The sequence below is a fragment of the Vulpes vulpes genome, chromosome 1 (assembly GCF_048418805.1).
Source record: "Vulpes vulpes isolate BD-2025 chromosome 1, VulVul3, whole genome shotgun sequence".
NCBI classification, from domain to species: domain Eukaryota; kingdom Metazoa; phylum Chordata; class Mammalia; order Carnivora; family Canidae; genus Vulpes; species Vulpes vulpes.
This window is the reverse complement of record NC_132780.1, coordinates 151923495-151939957: the sequence shown is the minus strand read 5'-3', so window position 1 is coordinate 151939957 and position 16463 is coordinate 151923495. Positions and strand designations below refer to the sequence as shown.

Below are 16463 nucleotides of genomic sequence, written 5' to 3'. Positions count from 1 at the left end.
ATTCACCACCAACATTACAATTGTGTTTTGAGTGGTAAACTGTATAAATTTTGCTGGATTTTTGGTGGTTTGTTTTCTCTGGGTTTGAATGTATATACATGTGCTAAAGCAACTCTTTTTAATTTTTGTAGAATAAACTGTCGGCAACCATCATCTTAAATAAATAAGCACTCCTATGTTGACGCACTTATTTAACCTTTATGATGCTATTCATTGGCTTTCACTTAGCAATTTTCGAAACAAGCATGTATCATAAATGGCAATGGGAGAAGGGTATGTGGCATTAGTGTACTGTATGTATGGCAATTGGCAAAATATAGCCTATGGACCTTGTTAGATATGTAAGCGGATATGAAAATAGTCTGGCCGGTCATTGTGTTCTCTTTTTATTTTTTTTTATTTTTTATTTTTATTTTTTTTAAAATTTTTATTTATTTATGATAGTCACACAGAGAGAGAGAGAGGCAGAGACACAGGCAGAGGGAGAAACAGGCTCCATGCACCAGAAGCCCGACGTGGGATTCGATCCCAGGTCTCCAGGATCGCGCCCTGGGCCAAAGGCAGGCGCCAAACCGCTGCGCCACCCAGGGTTCCCTGTGTTCTCTTTTTAAATGCAATTTTCATAGGTGAATTGTTTCATAGGTGAATTTCATAGGTGAATTGTACAGATGTATATTTTCAATTTACTTATGTTTGTTCCCAAACTCTCTTTTCCACTTCACAGGAGAGAAATAGTGTCTGTGGTTTAGGATAAAGGAATAGTCTTCACTAGAGAAAAGTGTCAACTTTCTGACCTCAGCATGTTTTAACATGTATCATTCTATCCAGTTTGACAAATCTGGATCTGCTTTCAATGAGCTAACCTTCCTTCCTTCGCTTTTGTTTTTTTTTTGTTTTTTGTTTATCCAGTGATTAAGAGAGTCTTTTCTACCACCAAATAAGAATGTAATTATTTTTATGGAGTCATATATTTTAACCTGGCAATACAGATTTTGTTAGAAATGATAATAAAGATGATTGATGAATCTCATGGTATTTAGTTGGTATAACATTCAAATTAAAGAGTAAATTGAGGGATCCCTGGGTGGCGCAGCGGTTTGGCGGCTGCCTTTGGCCCAGGGCGTGATCCTGGAGACCCGGGATCGAATCCCACGTCGGGCTCCCGGTGCATGGAGCCTGCTTCTCCCTCTGCCTGTGTCTCTGCCTCTCTCTCTCTCTCTGTGACTATCATAAATAAATTAAAAAAAAAATAAAGAGTAAATTGAAAGGACCAAATATTAATATGAGTTTTAAAAAACTAAAATTGTATATATTTTTCTGATTATTTGCCCCTTTATTTGTTTTTCTTCTAAGCCATTTATAACTGCAGTGGGTTATAGTACACTGTAATATATGGTGAAACAATGCTTAATAAGTCCCAAATCATCAAATATAAACAAGGCAGTGATATCTCCTATAAAAAGCTTATACTTAAGGAATATGAAACATGTCTGTATATTCCTTTTCATCTGTTTTGGGAGGGCAGTTTTGGTAGTAGATCCGGTGGAGAAAAGGTTGGAATATGGAATGATCCAGCTGATCAGTTACAATTATTTTAAAATATGGTTGTAATAAAAGGATGACCTTGCATGCTAATACAGATGTTATATAATATTAATTCAAATTATGAATACAATCACCTGTTTATTCATAAAAATTTCCTTAGATAAGAAATGGAATCAATATTAAATAAGTGAATATAACATAACATTTACTAAGATAAACATTGGAGGACTGAGTTCTAGAAGAATGAGCAGAGTCCAGAAAGTGTAGTATCCTCTATACTAGGAGCATCATAGAGGAGAATGAGAGTATTGAAAGGTCAACTTTGCTGAGTAATAATAAAATAAAACAGAAAAAAAACACATCCAGGAAAAAAAAAATAAAAATGGTGTTGTGTTGTTGAGGGCTTGGGAATTGAATTCTTGACTATGGATTGAAATTTGTTCTCTCCCAATTATTTATAGTGGGCTTTTGGACAAGTTATAGAAACTTAGAGACATAAGTAAGGTATGGGGTTAAATGAAGTATGTGTCAAACCAATGAGAGTTAAAGAAATTATCATGCCTTTCATCAACAGGTAATTCAGCAAGATGATACTTAGTGAAGAGATAGAGTTAGATTTTGATCCATTCATACAGTCTTTCATTCAGTATTTCTTAGAAGACTTCTTTGGGTCAAGCACTGTTTGTGTTAGATGCTAATTAACCATTGCTGATCAAACCCTTAATTCTCCAGCCTATTCTCCACCCTTTTGGATACTGCTGAGAAACACTGTATAAATATACTAGCTATGAACTAGTCTCTAAGTACAGAACCGTAGGATGTCATTACATAGGTGGTATGGACATTGAGCAAAGATTTATAATGAGCTTTAGGAGACAGAGATCTGTTACCACCTAGCTGTCATCACCCAATTTCTTATTCTTAAATTAGGGGTATTAATATTTGACACCTCCCTAGGATTGCTCTTTGAGGTAACTGAGATTACCTTGTGAATATTTGTGAGCATCATTAGGAGTGCAAGGCTATATAAATATAAGTTTTATTCCATTATTCACTCCAACATGTCCCATGGAATTTACTAGTGTAATTATAATTCAAAGCAATAGGGTATAGGAATTTGAGTCAATGGACAGATCTGCACTGCAGCTTTATTTTGTGTGGTATATTTAATATAAAATTTTATTAAACTCTTTGAAAATTTGCCCCCTTAAGGGGTTAGGTTAAATAGCCTGGATTAGAAAACTGAAATTTTATAATAACAGCTGAAATTCTAGCTTTCCACTTTATTATACTAATATCTCACAGGGGATTCCAGACCAGTAGATGACTTTACATAATATGAATTCAATACTTATCTCCATTATGCAGGTGCATGCTTTAGATTGGATCCTAACAAACTCATGTCTCAGGTCTTTTTTTGAGGACTATCAGTTTTTTTTTTCATCTAAATTTCAAATATAAAATTAATTGTTAATGAAAAAATTGCATGATGATTGTTATTTAGAATTTTAAATATTGACTTTCAGAGTAGAAAAATATATTTTTGAATGATTGGTTGGAGCATTTATCATAAAATATGGAACTCCTCAAGCAGAGTCTGGAACAGTGCAACCTAGTCAAACACATGAACATTTCTGCAGCAAAGCAATAAATATTTATATAAAGTGGAATAAATAGAGACTTTAAATTGCCTCAAATCAGCTAATTTCCAGTTCTTCTGCCAAATTAACTTGAAGCCAAACATTCAGTTTTCAGAGCTTTTTGAATTTTGGACTTGTGTATCTGAGATTTCAGATTTCATAGCTTTGTGGCCTCAGATGCTTGGTTCATATTCTTGGGTGTTTATTCCCTCTGCTTCCTCAGTTACTTCATCTTCAATGTGAAGATAATTGTAGAACTTACCTCACTGGTTTTTATAAAGTACAATATGTTTATATTAATACAATGCTTAAAACAGCACCTGAATATAATGACTGCTATGTAAATCCTGTTTTATAATATCTACTTCATTTAAATTAGGATCAGAAAAGAACAAGTTTTCAGTGAATTAAATTCTGTTCTCTGTATAAACAAAAGTTGTGGCAAGTTTTAACATCCCAAGTTTTAAGGCACTGATCCAGTCTGCAGGCATTTTCTACCCTTATGTTTTCCCTCTCACATGGCTGAGTCGGGAGAATGGACAAACAGAGCTGAGGGAGATATGTTCATATCAGTCTATGCTATTGCCAGTAGAAGTTTAGATAGAAAAGAGGTTTAAGTTATGACCAAAATAGCATCCTAAAAATGAGATTACCTTCCTTATTGAGGGAAAAGTTGATGAATGATCTCCCTGGGAGTGGATCTCTCTTAGGATCAAGATAGTGATATTTAAAAAAACAAAACATGAGTCATATGAAGTGGTGTCAGCATGAGCCAGACAGCCCAAGAGCACCATCCTTGCCAAGCTCCACAGGACAAAATGCCCCCAGGCGTAGCTTATATTTTTCTTTACTGGCTTAGGTATGGGAGGTGAGGTAGAGATGAGCTCCTCACTCTCCTAAACTACCTCCTACTCCGGGGGAAAATAAACCAAAGATTGTTTTGAAGGAGAAAGGCAAGGAATCATGCATTCTTTTGTCATGAGCTTCCTCAGACGTGGAACCCATCTAGCCCTGGAACACAGAGTTCTAGCAGCCTTGGCTTCCATAGTCATTCCTGGATGGTCACGACCCTCTTTTCACTTCCTTAATCCCTTCTCTAGTTTAGGACCCCATGTTTCATATATTTATATCAGTGTTGACATGATTTCAATGAACTACTTGAAGATATTTCATATCTTCCGGCAACTTTTGAAACTTGTGAGTTCATTTATACAATTTATGCATTTTTATCTTCTTATAACAAAATTTTAGCAATGAAGCATATCACAGGGAACATAATATAAGTGTTATGATAGGTTATAATTGTGAGACACCTGTGCACAGTGCTTTGCAGTGAGATTTTTGTGATCCTGTCCTCTAGTATCCTAGATAACTGAGATTTTTGAGAAAACTACCAATACTGAGAAACTAACTCCATCAAATGATAGTGCATTACTAAAAACGAGTTCTTTGAATAGATAATTCCTTAAGAAGGTTTTTGATGCTCAGTGGATATGGGCTATATGAAATAATTTTACAAAGCCAGGTTATATAATAATATGCCTGACACTTACTGTCCTGAATTTTCAACATTCCATAATGTTCCCAAGAGGAATAGGTCTCTGACTTCATTTAGTAGGAAGGTTGCTGAAGGGAGAAAATATGTTCCCCTCCCTATTTTGAGTAAGAACAGACAGAGGTCTGTGGAAGGCTTTCTGCTGCATCATGGGTAAGGAGATTGTACTAAACAATCTATAAGAAGTAAAAAAAGTGCTATTTTTTTTTAAATAAAAGAAAAACATTTCATTTGCTAACAGGAGAAAAAAAAATTCTTCTGGGGAAGACATGTTAGAAGTAATCTTTCTCATGAACATGAATTTGTTTTATTTACTTGACCTTTATAATGTCATAAACATAGTTCTTATGTGCCTGCAATTTCTCAGTCCTTCCTATTTTCCTCCCTTAGCTGTGCTAAATCTCATCACTGACTTCACCTGGAACTCTGGGGATTTCTATAACGTATTCCTAATTCCTGTATGAACCTTTCTGTGTTCTAGTACCTGATATATTCTAGTAATCATTTTACAACCTTTGCTTTTTAAAAAAATTTTGGATAGCCTTTCTATTTCAGATCCAGGAATTTGTATGAAACCACAGAGGTTATATTGCTTTTGAACTAAAGGTTTTTGGTTTGTGGAATTTCCTTCAACTGGAGACATGTATGAGTCTGTGGTTCTAGTGTTTTCCCAGTTTTATAATATCCTACTTGTTTGTTTTCAATTTCAAAGCTGGAGAATTTACCATTAATTTCCATATTTTATAAAGGACTAATTTTTTTCTTTCCTTTTTTTTTTTCTCCAGTTGAAAGAGACAAGGATTTTTCTCACCAGCGAAGGCATTACAAAGAATTCCGATTTGATCTGACTCAAATTCCTCACGGGGAAGCAGTGACAGCTGCTGAATTCCGGATATACAAGGACCAGAGCAATAGTCGATTTGAAAATGAAACGATTAAGATTAGCATATATCAGATCATCAAGGAATACACAAATAGGTAATGACTTTATATCTAACTTACTATGCAAACAAAGGTTAATTGTAGTAAAAATCCATTGATAACCTATATGATCTATCAAATTATGTCTTCTTTGGATGTAGTGATATTGAAAACCAGGTATAGACCCATTGAAAGTAAGCGTAATTGATGTGAAAAGTGCTTTCTACATTCCCTAGCTTTTCCTTCCTCCTGGCACAAATCTGAGTACTAGATGGTCTTATGTTTCCCCATATTTGCTTTGCAGGCCCTTGTCTCTTTTTGTAAATGAGAAAATTTTCATTTTAGTCTGCACACATAAAATTGATAATTAAAATGATTTAAATAACTTGGTATTTTGTAAGTTAGAGAAGAGCAGCTTTATTTCTTTCTGGCATAAGTATAAATTACATCTGTGTTGTTATGTGTATTTTGATGAAGGCATTACATTTGCAATAGTTTCTGAGCATTAACCTGTATGTCTTCTGTTTATAAAATGGTTAATTCAAAATGGTGCAAAAATGGACAGTGACAGAAATACTACATATATGAAAACTTCAGTTGATAATTACCACAAATGAATCATCAAATAGAAGAGTTGAAAAGAAAGCATAGTGGAGTTCTTTGACCTTTCACTTGGTGAAGAAATCTCTTGGGCAACACCTTTATAGGTAATTAGCCACCTTTGTTGGACAGCTTTTCCGTTGTTTTTTTTTTTTAGCTCTTATTGGTATATCATATTGAGGTGATAATCTGTCTCTAGTAACTTCCAATAATTAGATCTAGATCTTCACTTTGGTGAAATAGTATATCTTTCTTTGATGAGACAGATATTTAAAGACAACTATCTTGTCTCCTCCAAGGCTGCTCCCTCTCCTTGTTGAATATTTCTAGTCCCTGATATTTAGATTTTTCCTGGTCTTTGAGAGTGCCAGAGTTCCCAATGGGTGCTCAATGGGACAATAGCCCTTTGCAATGCTCAATGAAGAAAAAAGAATAAAAAGCTTCTGAGGTCAAATGCATTTGAAAACCCTACCTGTTAGACCATTCTCTAGGAGATTCACAATGCACATCAGAATATTAAAGTCTTGGAGATGCTTTATAGTAAAGTAACCTAATCTTCCTCAAAATTATTTGACTATGGAATCTTTTCCTTGGGGTGCATAATGTTTAATACCCATGAAACACTGTTTCAGCTGGACATACCTTAATAAGTGCTGATCTTATTTTAAGAGCAGTAATTCGAAGGCAGAAAAATCTGTGTTCCTTTCTCAGCTTGAACACTTACTAGCTATTTGTCTATTGGTGGATTTTTGTTTGTTTAAATCTCAATCCAGTGGTTTCATTTATAAAATGAATATACCAAGTTTTTTTTAAGATTATTTATTTATTCATGAGACACACACACACACACACACACACACACACAGAGAGAGAGAGAGAGAGAGAGAGAGAGAGGCAGAGACATAGGCAGAGTTCTCTCCCATGCAGGGAGCCAGAAGTGGAACTCCATCCCAGTACTCCAGGTTCATGCCCTGACCCAAAGGCAGACGCTTAACCACTGAGCCACTCAGGCGTCCCAATACCAAGTTTTTTGGTTTGTTTGTTTTTGTCAGAGACAGAGCCTGGCATAGTACATTATTTTTAAAATACTAAATAATGATGATGTCTTTTAAAATTAAGTGATCAGAGGGGCGCCTGGGTGTCTCAGTCTGTTGAGCATCTGCCTTCAGCTAGAGTCATGATCCTAGGGTCCTGGGATCGAGTCCTGTATAGAAGTAGGGAGTCTGCTCTATTAAATATAAAATCCAAGAAAATGAAATTAAGTGAGGAGAATTAAAAGTTATACTTCAAATATTATTTAATTATATTGCCATGGTAACAAATATTTTATTTATAATTTTCTTTTTCTATTTGTTTCCACCCTTGGACTGTGAGCTCTTTAAAGAAAGGATAATGTCTTAAGTAAGTTTTTTTTTTTTTAATCCTCAGCACTAATTTGCTTGTTAGGAATTAAAATTTTGAAATTATTATTACCCAGGATTGGGATAATACTCAACATATCTTAAAATACTTGAATTATCTCCATTTTTGGTCATTCACAATATTTATGCATAAAGAATTTGTACTTGGTTATTTCATATCCCAAGTGTTTTTTTTTTTTTTTTTTTTTTTTTTACCAGTGCACCAGTCTGTATCCTCTGGAGTATACTTACTGATTGTTTTAATATAGATACAGACCTTACAATGATCACAATTTAAAGTCCTGACTTTTACTTAGGTCTATCATTGTATATGTGTAGGATATTTTTGAATGTTATCCACTGAACTAGCCATCCATTTTGCTTTCTTTCACCTCTTTTCTTTAAGTATGTGAATTACATGACTTAAGACATAATAAGCATAATAGAAATAAAGGACTACCAGAAGAGATTATAGATAATAATTTAGAGACTCCTTCCTGATGAACCCTTGCTGATTTTTATGAACAATACATTTAGGAATATTTTTGGATGCTGATAGTTAGCTTATCAGACTTCACAGTTTTGAGAATTTCAACTTAAAAAAAATGGGACATTTATTTTGAAACCTTGCTATTTTTCTATACCTGATTTGAAAAATACTACTCTCAGTGTTTCTACACCTACATCTGCATGCTTTTTCAGTACTCTTGAGTGTAATTTGGCTAAGTCTTTACTTATTTTAACATGTGTTTAAATCTATTCTAGATCCAAGATTTCCTAATATCCTTAATATTTTCCCTAAGTCTTTGAGAAACAATTTCTAACATCTAAAGTGCATGTATGTCTTCAATTGATACTCTCTTGGCTTGCCGTTCTAAACTCTAGGATGGTATAAATTGTATAGGTTGCTATCCACCTTACTAAATAGCATTTGTAAAAGTTCAATTCAGTAAATTGAATTCCATATTAATTCAATCCTCTTAATTTGACTTTCTGGAAATCTACTATCATGTATTGTTGCTGAACCATCCTGTAGGTTTATGCTATACTTACTAGTTTCTGTGAGTTTTGTCTTTGCTAATGTGTTTAGAATTTCTACCAATTATCTTTTTCAATCTCTGAAACATACAAACTCATGCATGTATTTCAATTTTATGTACTATTGATCAGCTGAGAGAATCATGCATGTATCTCAATTTTTATATAGTGTTGATCTGCTGAGAGAATCTTTGGCAAAATGCTTTCCTTGTCTTTGAAATAGGCATTTATCCATTAATGGAGTTTCTTTAATCAGCAGCGTACAAAAATTCAGTCCTGTGCCCTGTCTTTGTCTATACATCCAGGATTCACTTTTTGCACTACCACTTTTTGTTCCAAAGAAATATATAAATATATTTAAAGGGTGCATGACATAGAAACAGTAAATGTGCCTCTTAGAATATTTCAGGTTTCTTTTCTTTTCTTTTTTTTTTATATTTCAGGTTTCTATGTAGGATTTTAGCCACCATAGAAAAGAGTAATGTATAGCAATAACAGCATGGACTTTGGAATTCTCCATGGGGAAATTGGTGTATACCTTAGGGTTTCAGTTTACAAATATGAAAAGAATAAAAGCAATAATAAGTATTTCAAAACAATAAAAATATTTCAGGTGATTTGGGAAGAACTAGTGATTATCACAGTACAAAGACCATAGTTGATACTTTATAAATATATTGGTCAATATATATTCGCATAGCTCAATAGGAGCATCTGTTTTATTTGAGTTTAGAGGATTGTATACATCAGGTAAACAAAAATAGGTGGTTATTATAGTACTAATAGTTCCCATTTACTGACACCAGCTTTTATGTGATGATAAAGTAAGTAATATGATGCCAGGTGCCTTTACTTAATAAAAAAATCACCTGATCTTTGATTCAATGAAGGAATTGGTACATTTTTAAGTTTAATGAATATCACCCAGTTTAAGTTAATGAATCAGTTTAAGTTAATGAATATCACCCAACTTAACAGTAACACAATGGAAGCTATCTGTGAACTTGTCCCTGACAGCAAATGTTAAATAAATAATTAAATTCTTCTTTGAAATTTGATAGAGATAGGAGTCTACTTATTTATAAATTTTACAGAAATATCAGAGATGTAGACAAGTTGGACAAAGAGTCACATATAAAAGTTTATTATATAAGTCACGTATATAAGTTTATTACAGTATTTTTGTTTCAAGCATATAAACTGAGGAGATTTTAGTGTTAAATAGAAGGTAAAAAGTCACACTTCATTTTTTTGGAAAATAGAGATGTATACTTTATATAGCAAGTAGAAATTGTGTTTTAAGGATATTTGATAACAGTAGAAGGTTCTCAGACTATAACATTAATTGACTAAAGTATGAGACTAATTATGCTTATTTTATTTTTTAAAATTATGCTTATTTTAAATAAATTCACGTGGAAAACAGATTGAAAGGAAGCACTCAGTGTTTATTGGAGGCTTGTGGATTTGAAATTTTAATTCCTACCCCTTTGTGTACACTCTAAATTTTATAACCAACATTATTTCTATAATCAGAAACAAGCATAATTCTAGTTTAGAGAGAGAGACAATAATGAAACAACTTCATGCTACACATTTCTTTATAAAATAGCCTTTCCAACTCCTTGAGGTAGAGGCAGGCAATAACCAAACCAAAATGAAAGTAAACAAAACATTAGCATTTAACAATAAGTGGCTCTTATTTTTAATTAAGCCATGGAAGTCTTTTTCTTCCCATAGAAAATGAAGTAGATAAATAAATATATATCTTTTCTTTCCTTTATACTATGGGAAGTTTTTCGGCCAACTAGAAGCCTTGATTTTAATTCTCTGAAAGTGGGGAGGAACAGATTAAAAATACTTCATTTATATATCATGTGATCACAATTAAAATAGAATTTCGATTTTAAAAAGTGCTTTTGAACTGGGTGTTATCTGTAAATGATGAATCAATAGATTCTACTCCTGAAACCAATATTATACTATATGTTAACTAGCTAGAATTTAAATAAAAACTAAAAAAAGTACTTTTGAAATCCAATTATTATTATATTTTGCTTAGTATTGTTTATCTATGGCTTCATATATTTCTTAAATCAAGATCTAAAATGGAAGTTGGAAAAGAAACTAATACTTCTGGCCATTTTCAAAGCTAGGACCACCTCTTAAAATTTCTATGTAAAACTTCTGTCTTCAGACTTGTGGGTTTTATTTACTTAGTGTTTTGAATTAAATTCAGAAACAATCAAAATGTCAGTGCAGACTACATTCTTTAATACAGTGCATTCAACAATGCATATATATGTGTGTGTGTGTGTGTGTGTGTGTATGTATATATATTAAACAAACATAAAGCTCACTTTCCCTAATGTATTATCAAGGAGTGTTATGGTGGGGATTCTTAAGGTAACTAGACTGATGTTTTATAGATATGTTTTATATTCAAGACATTGTCTGATCTAAAAACCATCTAGTATATGAATTTCTTTTTTAAAAAAGATTTTAATTTATTCATGAGATACACAGAGAGAGAGGCAGAGACACAGGCAGAGGGAGAAGCAGGCTCTCTGTGGGGAGCCGTACATGGGATTCGATCCCAGAACCCCAGGATCACAACCTGAGCTGAACGCAGATGCTCAACCACTGAGCCACCCAGGTGTCCCAAGTATATGAATTTCTTGACAGTGTTAGGCAATAAACAATTTTTAAAAGACCCATTATGTCATCTCTTTCACATGTATTTATCTTAGTGAGACTTAAAAGTCTTAAAATAATATATTCCAGTTCTACCATTGCCCCCCTCCCCCATTTATTCCTACTCATATTTAAATGTGTGCAATTTAGAGGAGTGTTCTGATATTTATCCAGATTTCTATTTTTCTTGGTACAAAGTTAACACACTTTGCATCATTCCACTTATTTAATCTTCTCATATAAGGCTGACAGCCCCCAATCCTATATAGAAGGCATTGCTCTTCAGTCACACCTCATATATCTGGCATGATTGGGAAATGAGGTTTCCACATGATTGAATTTTCCAGATAATTCGGCTAAGGTCGGCATGCTTTCGCTGAGCGCCTACCATGTAGCAAGCACAAGGGACGTGAGGCCGAGTAAATAAAATCTCAAAAGCTCATAGCCTGAGGGCCAGGGGCTGTGGTGGGCCCACCGCACACAGACTTTAATAACTGGAATACAACGTGCTAAGCACTATGATGTAAGTATGCACGAAGTGTGGTGGAAACACAAACGAAGGGGAAATTAATTCTTCATGTGGGAAGGTGAGGGACCTTCAGGGAAGCCACTGAGAGGAGTGCACCCTTGAGCTGGGCCTTTCAAGATGAGTGGACATTTTCTATAGCCAAAGGGAGAGGAGCGGGAAGGAGAGAAAGAGGGCCAGAGAGAGACACAGAGAGAGGGGTGTGTCCTAGAAGAACTATTCCTGAGTAGTAAAATGTTTAAATGTATAAAGAATTAGAAAAGACAAAGCTATCAATGCCAGTATTACTACTACTAAGAACAGCAGCCAAAAGTTATCCATTTAATGGGCACTCACCATGTGTCTGGCACTGTGTAAGTGCTGTCCTTGAATTATTTTTTTTCACATATAGAGGCACACATATGTGTATATATGTATAAATGTGCTATGTATAATTCAACCTTTTCCTCATGTTCTACTCTGAATATGAATTTTTGTAGTCCATTGTAAAAACATTTTAAGCTAGCCTGCTCGATGTCATTAGCCACCTTCACTACTTGGATATATTTAGTTAAGCTGTCATCATTCCAGTTCACAGTCAGCTTCAAATTTACATCATCTCCCCCATCCTGCTTCTCTAAGATTTGTGATTCTTCTGTGGACATACTTCAGAATGTACATTGACAATTTCCACTCGGGAAGATTTCATGGGCTCTTGAGAGCAGTATAGCAGAGCAAGATGCTGGATGCTTGATGCCGTTTTCTCTAAGTATACAGGATAGCATACAAGCATAGCTTGCAGGGATTTGTGCTCTTTCAGTGGTTCTCAACTAGGGCAATTTGGGCCCCAGGGAACATTTAGCAATGTTGCGAGACATTTTTGACTGTCACAATTGGTGAGGGTGAGAGGATGGAGAGCTAATGGAATCCAGTGGGTAGAAATGCTGAGGTAGTGGGAGACATGATTAAACCTTCTACAATGGACAGGGTAGCTCTTCCACACAATAAAGAATGATCTTTATGTCCATAATGGTGAGACTGAGAAATCCTGCTCTATTTAAAGTGTAAGTTGTAAGTTTAAAAATGGGAATAAAGTGCCGATAAGTCCATTTTCCTTTGACAAATTTCATATTTGGAATCCTAAGTGTCATAGCATGGAAGAGCTTTTCGAGTTCTAAGAGTTCTGGGGGCATGGCGCTTTGGACACGTGGCTCATTGATTAGGAAGAATTAAAAGTGGTTGGATTATCTGTGTAATAGTCTTACTTCTTTGTTTCTTGTTAAATGAGGGAGCTTCCTGTGTGTATATATATCCAGTAGCACATGTTTAGATTCTCTGAAAGGGAAAATATGGGATGTGTAATGCCAGGAAACCTGTTAAACATTAACAATATCTTGGCAATTAAAAAAAAATTCTGCAGAGAGAAAATTGAATTTTCATAGTGGGAATTCAACTTGTTTTTCTATTTTTGTCATGCCTGTGGTTCAATTTCATCTAATATTGCTATTTTACCAATTTGCATCTGTACCCTTGAAATGTTAATACAGCACTGAATCAGATATTCTGAAAATTGATGCTCTATGAGACTTATAGAACTTTATTATTTCACATTTATTTTGGTAGGAAAAATCAGTTGCAAATAATCAGCTAAGAGTCAAATTCTAATACTTTTAAGCTAAAGCTGCTTGTGAGAGAAACTTGACATAAATTCCAGAGAATATAATTTATTAATTTGTTGTCCTTTGTTAATTTGTTCCATACTAGAGTTGTACATTGGGTTCCTTAAATAGTGTTGTGGTATTTATGTCAAATGCCCAGAGAAAGATATATGCTTTCTCCTTGGGTGGCCATTTTTATATTTTTACTGGGCTTGATAAGCTATTCAAAGGCAAAGGGTGATGGAAGGAGGTGAAATACTTTTAACAGTAGAAATTTTGGAAAAACTAGAGATGTCTTATGGAAGTAGAATAATGCAACCTTTCCTCCAAAATTTATCTCTGTATCTTCCAGACATTTCTGAAAGCTTTTCTTGATCAGGTTTAGTGCTTGGGGTTAGATTGTAGAATGATTATACTCTTGGTTAACTGTTTCTTCTTTCTATTATATTATATACAATGTATGTGTATACACAAATACACATGTATAAATAGAAGTAATTGAAATCATAACAATCTGAAGAATATTTCTCTTTAATTATCTCTTATTATTGATTATACAAATAATTTTACTTCCTTTTGATGTGTTCTCAACTTAATTTTTTTCCTCTAATTGATTTAGGGACAGATGATGGTTTATTACGGATTACATGCATTAATAAATGTTACTAAAGTTAAAGAGAATAAATGTGTACCTATATCCAAAATTTACAAGTATAGGTTATTAAAGAACTTTTGTAGTAATAATTGTGTAAATCACTTCTGATCCTAATTATGCCACCAAGCATAATACATACAACTTATTAAATGCATACTTAAGTGTGATTTGTATTGGTTAAAAAAATAGCAACCGTAGTAATTTGCATAGCATTTTTTATTTATGTATCCTTTCATCCTTGCAATATATTTTTGAGATAGATATTATTTTAATCTTTACTTAAAGAAGAAAAAAAACAAGTTCAGACAGGTAATTTATTTTTTATTTTTATTTTTTTAAAAGATTTTATTTATTTATTCATGAGAGACACGCAGAGAGAGAGAGAGAGAGGCAGAGACACAGGCAGGGGGAGAAGCAGGATCCATGCAAGGAGCCTGACGTGGGACTTGATCCCAGGTCTCCAGGATCAGGCCCTGCGTTGAAGGCAGTGCTAAACCACTGAGCCACCCGGGCTGTCCCAGACAGGTAATTTAAAGGGCATAATTATTCTAAGCAAAGCCCACATATAGCAAATTATTGTTGAAATGAAGCAGATACCAACTCCACCTACAACTCTGATTCTTTGCTTTATAAAGGTACACTTATAATGAGGCTTCTAAGAGGATCCACGAGTTCTATACCTTATGCTCAAGTAATAAGATACCAATGAGAAATGTTTGTCATATTTAGAAACAAGGAAGAGAATTGATTTGCTAATAAGTCTGTGAAACAGTACCCTTGATAAAACAGATCCCAGCAAAAAATGAATGTGAGTTCCTTCCAAAGACTCATACAATACATGTTAGTTTTTCCAATTTCCTTTGCTAAGAAGTAATTTCTTTTATAAACAATTTTAACATGTGAACCCAAGGATAGTGTTATAGAGAGATAACCAAACATATGCTTATTTTGGGAGATTTTCAGTATATTCACATCTCTTCTTGTGTTGAAAATAGTGTGAGATATTTTATCTTCAAATATGAATTTAAGTGGGTCATATAAATATCCTCATGTTTCTTGCATTAACTAAAAATTCCTTTACTTGATTCTGTCTGCCCCTATTGCCCCAAATCCTATTCTATTTTCCTTTTCCTTATCTTAGCCAAACTCACTAATATAAAACTTTGCTTTAAATCTCTTTGCTGGGATGCCTGGGTGGCTCAGCAGTTGAGCGTCTGCCTTTGGCACATGGCGTGATCCCGGAGTCTCGGGATTGAGTCCCACATTGGGCTTCCTGCAGAGAGCCTGCTTCTTCCTCTGCCTATGTCTCTGCCTCTCTTTCTCTCTCTTTCTGTGTCTCTCATGAATAAATAAATAAAATCTTTTTAAAAAATAAAAAATAAGTACATCTCTTTGCTTTCTTATATTTATTCACTTCTCAATTCCTGCAATTTGATTCCCATAATTCCACTCAACTGATCATCCACCAACAGCCTCCTTGTTACCAAATCTTACGGATTACTTTTTCATTCTTTGATCCTGCCTACCACTTCCTGTTTAATATTTGAAATATCCCAACTAGGGAAGTGTGTTAGTTTGTGAGAGCTGCTATAACAACTTGCCAAAAATGTGGATGGCTTAATATAACAGAAATTTGTTTTCTAACAGTTCTGGAGGCCGGAGGTCCAAAGTCAAGTAGGGCCACATTCCTCCAAAACGTCTACGAGAGGATTCCTGCCTCTTGCAATTTCTGGTAGCCTCAGATGTTCTTTGGCTTATGTCAGAATAATTCTTATCTCTGCTTTTGTCTTCATATAGTTATCTTCCCTCTGAATGTGTCTATTTATATCTCTTTTTCTTATAAGGAGAGCAGCCATACTGGATTAGCCCCACCCTAACGATCTCATCTCAACTTGATTATAAAGTAAAGACCCTATTTTCAAATAATCACATTTACAGGTGCCAGGGTTAGGACCTCAACATATCGTTTTGGAGGACACAATTCAATGCATGCCAGAGTATGTGAGTCAGTATTGGATAAGAGAAATAGAATCATGTGACTGATAAAGAATAAAGGACTTATTACAGTAATTTGTCTTTCTGTAATTGTGGGACCTAGTTAAATAGTTCATTTGACGCTGTTGCCTCTGCATCTGGTGATAGGTCTGAAGTTTGTAGGACAGGCAACTGGGAAGGGAAATGGAGGTGAAGTAGAGAGCATGAGGAGAATTAAAACTTGGGAGAATAATCTGGAACTCCAAGGACATATTGGA

The 16463-nt window shown here is 34.3% G+C and overlaps 1 protein-coding gene across 1 annotated transcript in view; it reads left to right on the top strand.

Annotated features, from left to right (window-relative positions):
* BMP5 (bone morphogenetic protein 5) overlaps positions 1-16463 on the top strand; it is a 115307-nt gene that overhangs the window by 53077 nt on the left and 45767 nt on the right. Inside the window, exon 2 of the mRNA XM_025991081.2 lies at positions 5526-5718. Coding sequence (XP_025846866.1) covers positions 5526-5718 — 193 coding nt within the window. The remainder of the gene's footprint in view (positions 1-5525; positions 5719-16463) is intronic.